Source organism: Macaca nemestrina, chromosome 17, assembly GCF_043159975.1.
Source record: "Macaca nemestrina isolate mMacNem1 chromosome 17, mMacNem.hap1, whole genome shotgun sequence".
Classification (NCBI taxonomy): domain Eukaryota; kingdom Metazoa; phylum Chordata; class Mammalia; order Primates; family Cercopithecidae; genus Macaca; species Macaca nemestrina.
This window is the reverse complement of record NC_092141.1, coordinates 74,250,217-74,265,316: the sequence shown is the minus strand read 5'-3', so window position 1 is coordinate 74,265,316 and position 15,100 is coordinate 74,250,217. Positions and strand designations below refer to the sequence as shown.

The 15,100-nt window shown below is 49.8% G+C and overlaps 1 protein-coding gene across 7 annotated transcripts in view; it reads right to left on the bottom strand.

Annotated features, from left to right (window-relative positions):
- Positions 1-266: 266 nt before the first annotated feature.
- The window catches only part of LOC105469368 (regulator of G protein signaling 9), a 107,736-nt gene continuing 92,902 nt past the window's right edge, over positions 267-15,100 (bottom strand). For 5 of the 7 annotated variants that reach the window (XM_071083472.1, XM_071083471.1, XM_071083474.1 and 2 more), the window contains 2 exons: positions 2,520-3,004; positions 272-692 (listed from right to left, as the gene is read on the bottom strand). In XM_071083472.1, the coding sequence (XP_070939573.1) occupies positions 560-692; positions 2,520-3,004 (618 nt within the window). In that variant the 3' untranslated portion in view covers positions 272-559. Of the gene's footprint in view, positions 693-2,519; positions 3,005-15,100 lie in introns of all 7 variants that reach the window. The other 2 variants (XM_071083468.1, XM_071083469.1) reach the window with 1 other exon arrangement.

Sequence of the window (15,100 nt, the reverse complement as noted above, 5' to 3'; positions counted from 1 at the left end):
TCTTGGAGGACCTGAGACAACACACCTGGCGTTTTAGGAGTGTACCTGCTCCCAGCCCTCTCTCCATTCCTGTGAGATGCCATGCCCTGGGGCACCCCCTGGGGAGCTCTGCTAATGAGAAAAGCGTTGTGCACAAACCCATTTAGACAAGGAGAGAGCTCTTGGAAGCGTCTCAATGTCCCTTTGTCCAGAAGATTGAAGAAGACGTGAGTTTAACTCATAAATAATAGCTCATAAGTTACTAACAAAACCAGGCACACACTAACATTCCAAGAAACTTAAAGTTAACCTTTTATTGTTTTTAAGGCAGCAGGGAAAGTCTCCTGGTCTACATGCCTTTCTTCTGCCCAAGGGAGGGAGGGTCAGGAGGAGAAGGAGTTGGCCCCTGGTAACCAGCCAGAGCATTCTTTGCCACAATCTACCCCATCTTGTCTCCCCAACCCTCAAATGTCACTCAAATGCACTTTGGTTCTCGAGTGAGTGTGTCCTGTGGCCCATCCCATGGCATCTGTCAGAGCATCTTCCTGGTCCAGAGCCCCCAGCTCTGCCTGCCTTTCCCTCACAGGCTCTCCCAGGGGCAGATGACCTCCTTTTCTGTGGCCCGGTCACCCGACTCTCCTGTTCCAGCGTCCTCTGAGTCCATCAAGCAGGTCCCGCTCCCCGTGGGCACATCCATTTTGATCTGGAAAAAGCTTCAGGTGCAAGAGGAAAGTCAGTAATGTAGGGGCAGGTGCAGGAGGGACAGCACATCCCCAAATTATCCTGACATCTTTGAAGATGAACATACCAGGTGCATTTGCCAAACACTGATGGGGCAGGTATAGCTCAGGGGTAGAGCATTTGACTACAAAGGTTGTGTGTGTAGTGATTGGCTCAGTGGAATCTTTTTATTGGGGAGTCATATTTTCATGTCGAATGAAAGATAATTCTGAAGGTGCTTTATTTTCATTTCTGAGGTGCTTGAATCTTTATGGTTTTGAAGGATTCAGGAGGTCCCTGTAGGGCATACCAGGACTTCAGTCATCAACCCCTTTAAACTGCCTTCATGTGTGCTGGGGACTGTGGCTCATGCCTGTAATCCTAGCACTTAGAGAGGCCAAGGCAGGCGGATCCCCTGAGGTCAGGAGTTTGAGAGCAGCCTAGCCAAAATGGTGAAACCCCGTCTCTACTAAAAATACAAAAAAATTAGCTGGGCATGGTGGCATGTGCCTGTGATTCCAGCTACCTGGGAGGCTGAGGCAGGAGAATTGCTGGAACCTGGGAGACGGAAGGGCTGCAGTGAGCCGAGATTGCACCACTGCACTCCAGCTTGGGCAACAGAGCAAAACTCCAACTCAAAAAAAAAAACAAAAAACACAACCAAACACAAAACTGCCTTCTGAGGTAGTAGTAGTGGCCCTTGAGAAGAGAGCCTTTTAAAAGTCCCAAGCCCATGTATGAGGCAAAGCAGCGGCCCCAAAGCTGGAATAGTCCCTCTGCAGGGCCAGGTGGGAAAAATCAATAGACACACTCACACCGGATTCTGACTCCCCTCCTAAGGCAGCCAGAGTCTCCTGCTCCTCCCTCTCCCCCTGAGCGACACAGGCAGGAGGGATAGCAACCTCTGCCTGGCTGTCCCCATGCACACCGCACAACAGAGGCCACGTTCCTTGGGTATCCATGGCAACCTAAGACCTCTGCATGGCGCTTTCTTCTCCAAGCCCAGGCAGGGCCAAACACATGTTGATTGGTGCAGGGGTGCCCCTGTCTCCCCCAAAACTCAGTAAGAGTAGGAGCTGATTCTCTGTGTTTCATCGCTTGCAAGTTTTCTTTCTGCTCTGATCCAGGCATTATGGAGCACTCCTCAGAGCCTTAGTTCTGCACCCCCTGGGCCGTCTCAGGGAACTTGGGATTCTCAGAGATCAGACTTGCAAGACCACCCAAAATGAAGTTTAGAGGGGCCACCCCTCAGGCAAAGGCTAGGAACTTTCATTTTCACAGAAATGACTGCCAGACAAGGCTCCCTGAAAGTCCCTCTAAGAGGCTGTGCCAATGGATGGAGAGGAAGGTGGGAAGGTTTCCTAAAGGGTGGGGGGAAGGACGGCAATGGCACTTATGGTGAGGGAGGGAGCTGGAGCACCCGGAAGCATGCCCAGGGCGTCCCATCACCTGCAGCTCCCACTGCTGCCATCAGTCTTTCCTGCTCTCTACAGATGCAGTGGATTCCTTAGACTAATGACGGTCTTGGGATGGGACAAGGTGAGTGGAAGAATATATAAGGAGAAAAAAGATTTGGAAAAATGGAAAAGATTTGGAAGATGAAAAAGAAGGACACCTGTTCCTTCTCCTCCTCAGGAAGCGAATGGAGGACAAAACTGAGTTTCTGAAGACCTTCTAGTGGCCAAGGGATCTGAGTGGATTGCCTGGGGTACCTGTTCTCCCCCACCCCAGTCCCCGGCCCAAAGCATGCACGTTCACATGCAGAGGCCTGCACACCCACAGCCACCCATGCATATGGCACATCCCCTTCTGGTTCTTACTTTGCTACTCTCTTGGATTTCAGTCGTGGCAGCTGCTGGCCCACGTCCCCCAGGGGCTGCACCCTCCCGTGGGACACAGCAGGGCACTTGGGTGAGAGCCTGGCAAAGACAGGTGAGGCCAGACAGCCTCGTCTCAGAAACCTGCTGAAGGACAGAGCCATGCGGGCCTTAGGAGGCGCCCTGGGCCGGCTTCGAGGCCAGGAGGTGTCAAGGGAGGCCTCGCTGCTCTCAGTGACGGAGGGCCCACGGGGGGCCATGGACCCGCTGCACTCCCCTTTCTGCTCCAAGCCTGATGAGGTCTCCAAGGCCACTCTGATGGGTGAGGGGCAGATGGTGGTGCTGGGTCGCCGAATGAAGCGGCTGGGTGAGGCGAAAGGCTTCCTGGGGGAGCGGCAGGAGGAGGAGAAGGGGCTAGAAGGAGACGGGGGCACACAGGTCCCGGTGTACACAGTCAGATGGGGGCTGGGAGCCAAGTGCTGGCCCGGCTGTAGAGAAGGAAAGGAGAGAGGTCAGTGATGAGTTGCATGGCCCTGGCCAGCAACTGTGCTGTCCTCTGCTAACTTAGTCCCCTTCCGGAGATGAGAGTGCAGGCCTGATATGGCTGCCTTCTGGAGAGCTGGGAATGGTGCCCAAAGCTACCTATGACAGTGGCACAGCCACACAGAGGCCTCCTGTCCAGGGATCTGCCTGTCGCCCAGCCCTGGTCACAGTCCCAGGGCTAAGCAGTTGCATCCCGGGACACAAACTGACCTTCTTCTAGGCCAAGGATGCTGGAGTGTGGCCAGGCTGCACTCCCAATCACCCCTCAACTCCAGTCCCCAAATGAGCAATGCGTAGTACCTGCCACAGCCCATGCCCTGCCTTCTCCATCCTCGGGCCCCAACCTTAGATCTGGAGGCATTTAAAACACTTTTAGCGGATAAGTGGAGGTGACAGAAGAAGTCCCAGCTCATGCCTTCCTGACTGCTCCAGGCCTGAGGCCACTCCATGCACTGAGCCCTGCCCAGTGTCCACAGTGACAAGCCTTTTGGGGTGGTCTAGGCCCAGCACCTTCCCAGACCTCCCCTCAGGTAGAGCCGGGGTGGCCAGGAAGAAAGGTTGAATGTGGAACCAGGCCAGGCCAGGGAGAAGGAAATAAGAATACATGGCAAGGAGGTGTTCAGTGGAGAAAGGGGAAGGATCTCAACCTTCCTGGGCCGCCATGGCCCCAGCCCCTAGAGCATAGGGCAAGAGGAGTAAATCTGGCATTTACAGCCCAAAATTGCCTGAAAGCAGACAAAAGGAAATTAAAATCAGAATTTTCAGTGAGCCTCTCTGCTATCACCCCTCTTCCCGTGGCAGAACAGACTGGCCCATGGGCCTGGGTTTGCTGGATTCCCTTCTAAAGGCCTGCTGTGGCCCAAGTCACATCAAAGCCTGGCATGAGGCCCGGTATGGTGGCTCGCCCATGTAATCGCAGCACTTTGGGAGGCCGAGGCGGGTGGATCACCTGAGGTCAGGAGTTCAAGACCAGCCTGGCCATCATGAAGAAACCCTGTCTCTACCAAAAATACAAAAAAAAAAAAAATTAGCTGGATGTGGTGGTGGGTGCCTGTAATCCCAGCTACTCAGGAGGCTGAGGCAGGAGGATCACTTGGAGCCCGGGAGGCATAGGTTGCAGTAAGCCGAGATCACGTCACTGCACTCCAGCCTGGTTGACAGAGCAAGACTCAGTCTGGAAAAGAAAAAAAAAAAGTCCAGCATGAACAAGCTGGGGATGCTCTGGCCCTGGGAGAAGGAGGTGAGGGGCTCCAGGACAGTCAGAGCAAAGATGGCCTAACACACAGCACAGCCACATAGTTGCCCTGCTCAGTGAGAGCTGCCTGACCCTGGGGTCTGGGCACTGCCCTGGGCTGAAGGAGGCAGCCCCTGTCCTTGAGCAGGCGGCTGCTGCAGAGGGTGGCCTGGCTTTCAGATCACCTGCTGGGCAGGTCCCAGCCTGAACAGGGAAGGGCAGGCACACCCAAGAACAGCTTTCAGGGGAAAAGAAAGGCCAAGGGTCACCGAGGGCAGGGCCGGGAGGGCATGGACAGCTTGTCTCATTCCCTCCCACCAGCTCCCTGAAGTTCAAACAAGATTCTGTTCCCAAACAGCAGCTCAGAGCCCATCATTCTGCCTCACTGCCCAGAATCCCACAGGGCGGCAGAGTAGAGGCAGGCTCAGGCCCAGGGCCATGGCGTTATTATAGTAATAACAATCACATTAATTCACAGTGAGAACACAGCAAATGTGAGGCCCCGAGCTGAGCACTTTACTCAATAATCATGAATTATTGCGTTTGCAATAGTTACTGCAATTGCAATTGCAAATCCACTATTGTGGATTATTGCATACTCCACAGGGCCACCCAGTGAGGCAACTGTTATTGTCCCCATTTTACAGATGAGGGCACTAAGAGAAGTCCAACCATCCCTGCAGGGACACCCCGCTGGGAACAGCAGGGTCAGACTTTGAAACCCAACTGGCTGACTTGGAGTCGGCGCAGTCACCGCTGGCGGGATGCCTCCGTGTGGTCTGCAGATCAGCCACATCAAAATCACTCAGGGTGCTTGGTACAAAGGTGGAACCTGGCCCCACCACAGCCCCACTGAAGGAGAATATCGGGGGGAACGACTGAGGGAAAGCATTTCTAGCTGACATCTGAGATTATTCTGCCCTGTAAGCTTAAGGGACTCTGCACTAAGCTTCTAACCCCTTCCCTTTTATAGGGAGGTGCAACTGTACTTAGGACACATTCTGCAGAGAATACACAGCAGGGAAAGCTGGGCCTTGATTAGGGGCTTGGGAGACAATTCTTAGGTGGAAAAGTGTGGCTCTTAGATCTGTCAAGTATCTACTACCTGCTAGGTACTTGGCTTATCTGTAACCACCCCATTTTAGAGAACAGAACATTGAGGCCCACAGGGGTTCATTACCATTTCCCAGCTCTCATGACTAATCAGTGACTGTGGCATGTAGAATCACAGTGACTGTGGCATGTAGGATTCCCACCCCTGTCCTTGATTGTGCACGTGAACCATAGATGTGATGGGGCAGTCACTCCCAGTCAGGCTGTGTGATAAGGCATAGCTGACTTTTAAAAAGGGGGAGTGTCTGGGTGAGCTCCAGCTGTCACAGGAGCCCTTTCCATCTGAGTCTAGAGGCCAGAGGCAGAAGGCGGAGAGATTGGAAGCTTGGCAAGGATTCAGTTGTGAAGAAGGTCTCCACGGTTGGCGTTGAAGACGGAGGGGGAGCTGGTTAAGGAAGGCAGGTGGCCCCCAGCTGCTGAGAGCAGCTCCCAGCTGACAGCCAGCAAGAAGACAGGGACCTGAGTCTTAAACAAGGCACTGAATCCTGCCAGCAACCCAAGTGACCTTGGAGGCAGATTCTTCTCAGGAGCATCCAGATGAGAACCCCGTCAGCCTGGCTGACACCTTGAGTGTGAGACCCTGAGCCGAGAGCCCAGCTGTGCTGTCTAAGATTTGTGTCCTCCACAAAATGTATATGTTGAAGTCCTTCCCCTTGCAGGTGATGGTGTTAGGAAGCGGGGTCTCTGGGAAATGATTCATCATGAGGGCAGAGCCCTTGTGAAGAGGATCAGTACCCTTACGAAATAGGCCCCAGGGCACTAGCTTGACCCTTCCACCATGGGAGGACACGGCAAAGAGACCATCTATGAACCACAAAGTGCGACTCCACCAGACCCCGAACCTCTCAGGGCCTCCTTCGTGGACACCCCAGCCTTCAGAACCACGGGAAGTGTTTGCTGCTGGTAAGTTCCCCAGTTTATGGAATTTCCTTACAGCCCCTTGAACAAGACATCAGCCAAATGTCTCCTGGAAAACTGAGCTCATACCTGGCTGGTGCTTGCGGTCATTGCTATGCAGCAATAGAAAACCGAAGCAGTGACTAAATGAGAACCTGAGGTCAGGTCTGTGTGACTCAAAGGGTCTTGCCTTCCTTACTGATTCGTATTGCCATAGAAAAATACCAAATCTAGGAACTCGGCTTTGTCAAGAGAGATACAGAATTCACCTCCATTCCACTTCCTCAGAATTTGTGATAAACTTCTATCATCCCGCTATACAGATAAGACAACTGAGGCTCATGGATATGATGCAACTTGACAAAAATCGTAATTTGTGAACAGACCAGCCTCTCCATATGCCCTCCCCCAACTCTGTGCCCTCCTCCCACCCTCCTACCTCTCTCTGTCCTTCTCTGGCTCCACTCCTCCCCTAACACCTTCTCTTTGCTGGGATGAATGACGGACAGGTGAGGAAGATGGCCACTTACCTGGCCTGAGATGGTCCTTTCTTCTGGGCAAATGACCATTAGCCTTATTGGTCCTGGACAATCTAAGCAGATGTCTTTTCCATCCGCTCCCACAATTCCCTACCTTGGTCCCTCCCGTGGAGACCGGGGGCTCTGCTTGGAGACCCAGCCCCTCCAGCCCATGCCCCACCTACCATTGGTGTGAGGCAGCAAAGCAGTGGCATGCATGACACATGGCAAAGAAATGTGACACCACAGAGACGCAGTGAAGGAGAGCTTGGCATTCTTTTGTTTCATGCTGCTGTTTTATTGTGCAAGAGAACCAAGAGAAGGGAGTAAAGGAGCATGAAATGAAACAGGATAACACAATAATAGGCATTTTAATGAATGGCAAAGCAGGTAGTGCACAGAGATGCAATTCATTTTCTATCCTTAGAAAGTGGTTGAGAATTTGAAGGAGACCTTGGGGCCACCTGAACTCCCACTTCCTGGGAGCAGGAAGGTGAGCAGAGGGCCACATTTAGGTGCAGCATGCAGTGTGCAAAGTCCCCTCTTCCAGTGCCTTCCCACTCTCCCCTTCCCCACCATCCCCAAGCAAATGTGCAAAGTTAGCCCCATGGGGAAGAGTCTGCCATGGGTGAACACATGGCATGACCCCATACTGGTCATCCCATTTGACACCGTCTAGCACAAGACCTTCTCAGTTAGCAATCACCCTTACTTCAGCCATGAAACTCCAGACTACAGGACTGACCAGTCACTACACTGTTGCTGGTCAGTCCTCTCCTAGAAGCTGCAGACAGAGGACCTGACATCAACTTCTCGCCTTTCTCCCCTCAAATATATCCTAACGTTTCCTGGAGAGCTCAGGGACTGCACTGCAAAATTCTCAAAGAACAGAGAAGATAGATGGTTTGAGATGATAACGTTTTAAATATCTCTCAGGAAATGCCTTAAATAAAGAATAATGAGTTACTATATTGGACAACACCAACAGCTGGAAGAAAGCACAAGCTTACTCTAAGACTAGGTGATGGTGATGATGATGGTGTATTAATGGTGATGGTGACGGTGAGGATGGCAGTGATGATAATAATAATGATATGGCAGTGATGGTGATGATGGTAGTGGGGGTCGTGTTGATGGTGATGATCATGATGATGATGATGGTACAATGGTGATGATGAATGATGATGGTGATAGTGATGGTGATGGTGGTAATGGTGATAGTAATGGTGATGAAGGTGGTGACAATGATGATGGTGGTGATGATGATGATGGTGGTGGTGATGATGATAGCAGCTAGTGTTCACTGAGTGCTTATAATAGGCCAGGCATGGTCCTAGGTCTTTACTCATATTTTGTCCCTGGCCCTTACATTTTTACTTAATATTCACAATGAAATCAGTCTTTTCACTAAAAGTCAAGTTAGAAAATGGAATTCTATAAAGGAAATCCTTGTACTTACAGAATAACTTATATCCTAGCACAAGCTATACACCCCGTGGATATAGGGGTTTGTTAAGTTGTTTAAAATATAACATTAAGAAATTAAAATATGTCTAAGGTCATGGCATAATAGAGATTTTCATAATGATTTAAATATATTATTAATATTGTCCAAATAAATTTTTTTTTTATGCTATTTGGAATTTCAATGGGCCCTGTGGGACACATAGTTTAAATGTTAGCAAGAGAAGCTGCCACCTGCTGGAAAAATAGCAGCAGCCACAGATGCTCTTGCAAGCCCTCAAAATCTTCAGTCCCTTCATTACCAAACATGAGAATTGCCTGGTGGACTCCGGGGTTGGAGAGCAGAGCACTGGCATACACTGAAATTGGGGAGAGGCAGCTGTAAGAGTGGAAAAGAGCTGATACTTAGAGTTGAGATCATGGCGAAGTCACACAAATGCACACAGCCCTGAGTCCCTAGGAGCCGCATAGAGCTTTCCAGGATGGACGGTCCCGGTTGGCCGTTGGTCCTGATCACCAGTGAATTGCCCTGCCCACAGCCCCTCTGCTTTAGCTTCTGCTGATCTCTCCAAGTCTCCACCGCCCTCATCAGGCTAGCAGTCCTTGCCAACCACTCCCAAAACATTATGTGGCTTCCTTATAATATCACACCATTTGGTTTAATTGTCTTTCCTGTTGAACGGCAGATGCCCCAAGGGTGTCTCTCTTGCTGACTGGTGATCCCCAGCACCTAGCAGGATGCTGGGAACGTAACAGGTGCTGAATGTCTCTGTTGAATGTTGAGTGTTCATAACAGATAGAGGAAAACTGGTATCAGAGCCTGACCCCTATATTCACAGAAGCTAGAACTCTGGATCCCAGCCTTGGCAGATTACAAGAAGCAAGACAGTGAGCAAGAAAGAGAGTGAAAGAAGAGGGCAGACTGAAGGTCAAAGTCACCCAGCTAAAATATCAAAACGATGTCTGCCTAACCCCAAAGTCCACATTCCTTCTCCTACCCATTCAAGCCTGGCTTCAGAAAAAAAACTGTTTTCACACCATCTAGCTTCAAGGATTAAAATTCCTGGAACAAGACAGAGATGTGTTCACTCAGTGATGTTTAAGGATCAACCCTTTACAAGTGCTGTTCTGACTGGAAGCTGATAGCAAGCGGTTTTCTTAAAGTTCTGCGTGGAAAGCAGTCAGTGATTACTGGAAGACAACCCCTCCCTCCTTCCCATGGCCATCCCACAGCATTTCCCATTGACAAAGCTGCTGGAAATTCCAAAGGTTTCCTGAATGGCTGCTTGGCTGACCAAGGAGTATCACGGAATGTACATCTTTCTCTCTGCCACCTTCAAACATACAGAAAGTTCCATATAAGGAGATGAGACACTTCTTCCCTCTCATAGCTTGACAACTTTCTACTCAACTGTTTGGTTCAACATCCATCATCACTGCCTTGCAGTGATTGTCAAGCACTTCTCCTGCAGTCACATGGCCTTGCTTCTGTGGCCACACTGCCCTCCTTCTGCAATGCTCTCAGCAAATGCCTCAAATGTTCCTTAATCATTAAAATTGATCTTACCTTAACTTAGCCTTCAGCTTCCTTCCCTTCCACTTCCAAATCTCTCTGAGTTGCAACATCAGAGAGTAAACTATTCCTCTCCAAGACCAATCTGGACTTTTTTTTTCCCTCCAGTTTTTTCCAGACTTTCTCTTATCAATTATTCTTTATTTTACCTCCCCACCTCCCCAGGATCATCCCCTCATTGTGTAAACACCCCCACCTCACGCTGTCCTTTGAAAATGCCTCCTCTCAACCCTCCATCATCTAAGTTACCACCATACCTCTCGCCTTCCTCCCAGACTTCTTGAAATGGTAATCTACACACACAGCCCACTCTCCTTACTTCCAACATCTTCTCCTTTATTCCCATAAAAGTGACTTCTTCCCTCACTATTCTGCTGAAATCACCCACTCGAAATCCCCAATGATTTCCTAACTGCTAAATCCAGTAGGCTCTGCTGGTCCTTGACATGCTCAACTTCTTGATTCGGCAGGACAGGATGGGCTATGCTACAGCAACTCCAATCTCTCCGTGACTTCTTGTAATAAAAGTCTGGTTTTTTGTTCACATAAAGTCCTGCGTGGCCCAAGAGGGACTCCTGCATCTGTGCTGTGCAGAAGATGATGTAGAATCCCAGGTCCACAGCAGGGGATGAGATGGAGGTGGAGCCCCAGGCTCTGATCCACCTCAGCAGAGCCCATGTCTATTGGCCACAACTAGACACATGGCCCCAGCTAACTGCAGGGCGCTGGGAAGTGAAAGTGTGCCCAGGGACTATCCAGTGGGCACTAACTGTCTCTGCTCAACGTTGCTGGCCACCCACCCATATCCCCCACACATCTTCTCAGGGAGGCATCCTAACAGCTCTGCCACTCCGTTCTTAACTCTTCTCTCTCCTCTTACACCTTTAAAATGTAGCCTCATCCAAGCTTCCCTCTTAGCCTTCTTTTCTCTCTCCATCCACTCTCTGGCCCTCAGGTTCCACCCGCTATCACATCTTCAACAGTCACTTCTGGGTCAAGAAACCCATCTAAAATTACTCCCCTTCCTTAATTCAGAGTTACTCGAACCTACTTTGCTTTCCTTTAGAGCATTTATGTATGATCTACTGCCTGTCCCCGCACCCCCAGCTAAAATGCAAACTTCATGAAATAAGACTTGATGATCTTACTCAGTTCTGCATCTGTTATGCCTAGAACAGGAACGGATTAGAAATCTCTCTCTCCAGAAGCACATTTTCAACTTCGTGTTGGGACTTAGGAGTAAGGGGAGGATCCAGGTAAAGAAGGACTTGAATGCTTGATTTCATGACACAGTAAAATTGTCGCCCAGGCTGGAGTGCAGTGGTGCGATCTTGGCTCACTGCAACTTCCGCCTCCCAGGTTCAAGCAATTCTCCTGTCTCAGCCGCCTGAGTAGCTGGGATTACAGGTGCCCGCCATCACGCCCGGCTAATTTTTGTATTTTTAGTAGAGACAGGGTTCCACTGTGTTAGCCAGGATGGCCTCGATCTCCTGACCACGTGACCCACCCACCTCGGCCTCCCAAAGTGCTGGGATTACAGGCGTGAGCCACCGCGCCCGGCCCGACACAAAATTCTAAAACCAATCTGTCTCTCTGTTTGCTTGGTTGTTGTCAGGAATTTCAGAGCAAAATTTCAAGCCAAAAAAAAAAGTAACATTCAGTTTTGATAACCCAGTCATCCAAGGTTCACTGTGTACAAACTACTTTTTAAAATTGGTTTTCAATCTATCATTTTAGACATTCTATCATATGGTATTATAGTATTCTAAGCTGCCTCAAATCCCTTCTGGAAGAAGGGGGAACTATAATTAAACACAACTCTCTGCCTTCCACTTGGAAAATTCTACGCAATCTTTGAGGTCCAGTTTCCCCGATGCCTCCAGATAGGATCAATCACTTCCTCCTTGACATCCCCTTCCTGTTCTGCTTGCTCCGCTAGGAGTCCTGATATCCTCTGTGTCAGTGAGTTGTACAGTGTTGTCTATCTCTTTCCTAGTCTGGAACGCCTTGAGGGGCTTTGCAGGCTCCCAGTGTCTGGTACATAAGAGCTCCACGGCCAGGCGCAGTGGCTCACACCTGTAATCCCAGCACTTTGGGAGGCCGAGGCCAGAGGATCACTTGAGGTCAGGTGTTCAAGACCAGCCTGGCCAACATGGTGAAGCCCTGTCTCTACTGAAAATACAAAAATTAGCCGGGCGTGGTGGTGGGCACCTATAATCCCAGCTACTGGGGAGGCTGAGGCAGGGGAATGACTTGAGCTTGGGAGGCTGAGGTTGTAGTGAGCCAGGATGGTGCCACTGCACTCCAGCCTGAGACTCTGTCTCAAAGAAAAGGAAGAAAGAAAGAAAAAACTCTGTAAATGTTTATTACATGAATAGTGTATATATTTTCATCTGGGACTCCAAACTTCCCCGGTCCCTCCCCAACTGCTAACACAAAATCCAGTCCTCTTTCATAATCAATACCTTTCTTAACATCACCCTTACCTTAGGAGGATCAAAATCTCTGGGTCTTCTTTAATTTCTTCCCCCACATCACCCCATTTCAATCGGGTCCTATCCACCTGCCTCCAGCATCTCTCCTCTTTCCTCTGAACCCATCACCACCCTCCTAATCCACACCTTCCTCTTGACGGAGACCAGAGCAACCACTTCTTAATTCATCTTCACTCCTCAGCTCCTGATTTCCAGTGTGCTGAAGTTCTTCAAACACCCGGCATACCAACTGCAGGCCCATGCTATGTCTAGCCCTGAGGACACAAAACCCCACAAGACACTGTCTCTCCTTTTTAAGGAGTTTTACAATCCAGTGAGAGAAAAAGACACATAAACAATTGTTTCGATACGGTGCGGCATTCACAGACAGAGGCATGAGCAGAAAGGAAGGAGAGCCAGAGAAGGGGCATCTCAACCAGCCAGGGGTGGGTGGGGAATGACACTTATGAGACTGCAGTAAAGAGTCCACGTGCCAGCCTTCCATGACACATCTTCAACCCAGCACCCTCCCAGCTTTGCTTCCTGGACCCTGTGCTCAGGGCCACCAAATGGTTATACAAGCTGTGTGCTGCTCAGGGGCACCTGGCTGAGGGGCAAGGTGGGACTGAAATTCAGCCAGGTGTTATAAGGACACCTGCTTGGAGGGAGCACCTTTGCCTGACCCGGTAAGCTCCCTAGAGGCCAGCAGTAGCCCTGCCTGGCCTCTACCCACACGCCCTGCAGTGCCCACTCCCCAGTCTCTATCTGATGACACCCTACTCTCCTTCGAGACCCACCTCAAGCATGCCTCCTCCAAAAACCTTATCATCATCCTGCAGCCAAACAATTCTCTCCCACCTCTGGGTTCCTCCGGCATGTGGTCTCTCTCAATCAACAATCATCATCCTTGATCATCATCGGGTCTCGACTGCGTCCTGCTTCTGGCTACAGCTGTTTGCATCCATGCATCTTGTCAGCCCCTTGAGGGCAGAGACCATTTTGTTCATTTTTGTATCCACCATAGCACCCACCACAGATCCTTACACAAAAAAGGTCCTTAAAATGTATCTATGGGGCAGGTGCAGTGGTTCATGACTGTAATCCCAGCACTTTGGGAGGCTGAGGTGGGTGCATCACCTGAGCCCAGGAAATCAAGACCAGCCTGGTCAACATGGCAAAACCCCATCTGTACAAAAAATACAAAAAATTAGCCAAGCCTAGTGACGCATACCTGTAGTCCCAGCTACCTGGGAAGCTGAGATGGGAGAACTGCTAGAGCCTGGGAGGTCAAGGCTGCAGTGAGCCATGATTGCACCACTGCACTCCAGCCTGGGCAACAGAGCAAGACCCTGTCTCAAACAAACAAAAAAATAAATGAATAGAATACATCTATGAAGCATAAATGCTGCCATTTAGCCATGAAGCCATTCATATTCCTTCCTCTAGACAGACAGTGTTGAGACGCTCACGTCCTCATTCATTTAATAAAGAATACTCATCTGCTTTGTTTACATGCTGTGTCTCTCATTAGATTGTGAGATCCTGTGTGTCTCAACTTGAGCAGGCTTCCATCAATACACAAGGAGTCCCCGTAGGAGCCTGACACAGAGCACACAGTAGCCTGTGGGAGAATGAGAGAGACTGGAGCACAAACCTGTGGTGAGTGAGACAGGGGATACCTGAGTCAAAGATGAACAAGACACAGTCTGTGCCCTGTAGAAGCCACAATGGCTGTGATGCCCTCACCACCACCCTCACTACCAAGCTGCTGGGTATGTCATCTTAGCTCATATGGAGTGACCAAAAGGACCAGCAAATATTCTCTGGTTTCATGCTTCTCAAACATTCCCATAAAAGTAGGCCACACAGCAGGAGACCCAAAAACACGTTCCCCCAGAAGTTGGAGGGCAGAGCCTGAGCCTGCCACAGCCAAGCACAAAATGCCTTTGATGTCTCAAATCGTATCTTTAAAAATTCATGTACATTTTGCATTCTACTTCATAATATATTCACAATTATTTTAACGCGAAACTTTTTGAAATTACCTAATTTTCCTCCCATTCCAAATCTTCAAGTAAACTGGATGCCCCAGCCCGGGTTCCCAGTCAGAATTCACAAAGTCTGCTTTGAGAAGTTTAGAGCTGTCCCGATACCTCATTTCACAAATAAGGACGTAGAGAGGTTAAGTGACTTGTCTAAGGCTATATGACTAGTGCGAGAGCCAGGAGCGGGAACCAGGAGGCTTTCTCCAAATCCAGAGCTCTTTTCATTCATTCATTCATTCGTTCATTCATTCATTCATTCATCCACTCGTGTCATTCATGTTGGTGCAGAACCCGCTGGGTGTCAGGAATCAGGCTCCAATTAATGAATGAGATAAATACAGTCCCTCCGCTCGTGTCACCTAGTTTACAATGGTTTAGATTTCTACTTGGGGTACCTTTCAGAGTGGGAAGACTCCAAGATTCTCCAGAAGAGAGATAAGCAAAGCATATCCCTCCGTGCGCTTTCAGCATGGAAACTGGTCTGCAACCAGTGCAAATGGAAAGCATAAGCACCCCTCTTCTGGGCTAGAACCATTTTGCTAACGTGAAACCGGTGACCACAGACTCCTTAGAACAGCCTTGAAGGTCATCAACGATCTGGCCCCTGCCCACTCTGTAAACTCATCTTGCACCATTTCCACCTCACCCAGCAGGCTTCACTCACCTGGCCTTTCGGTTCACTCGGAGCCACTTCCCTGCTCTGACCTTTGCCCACACAGCCCC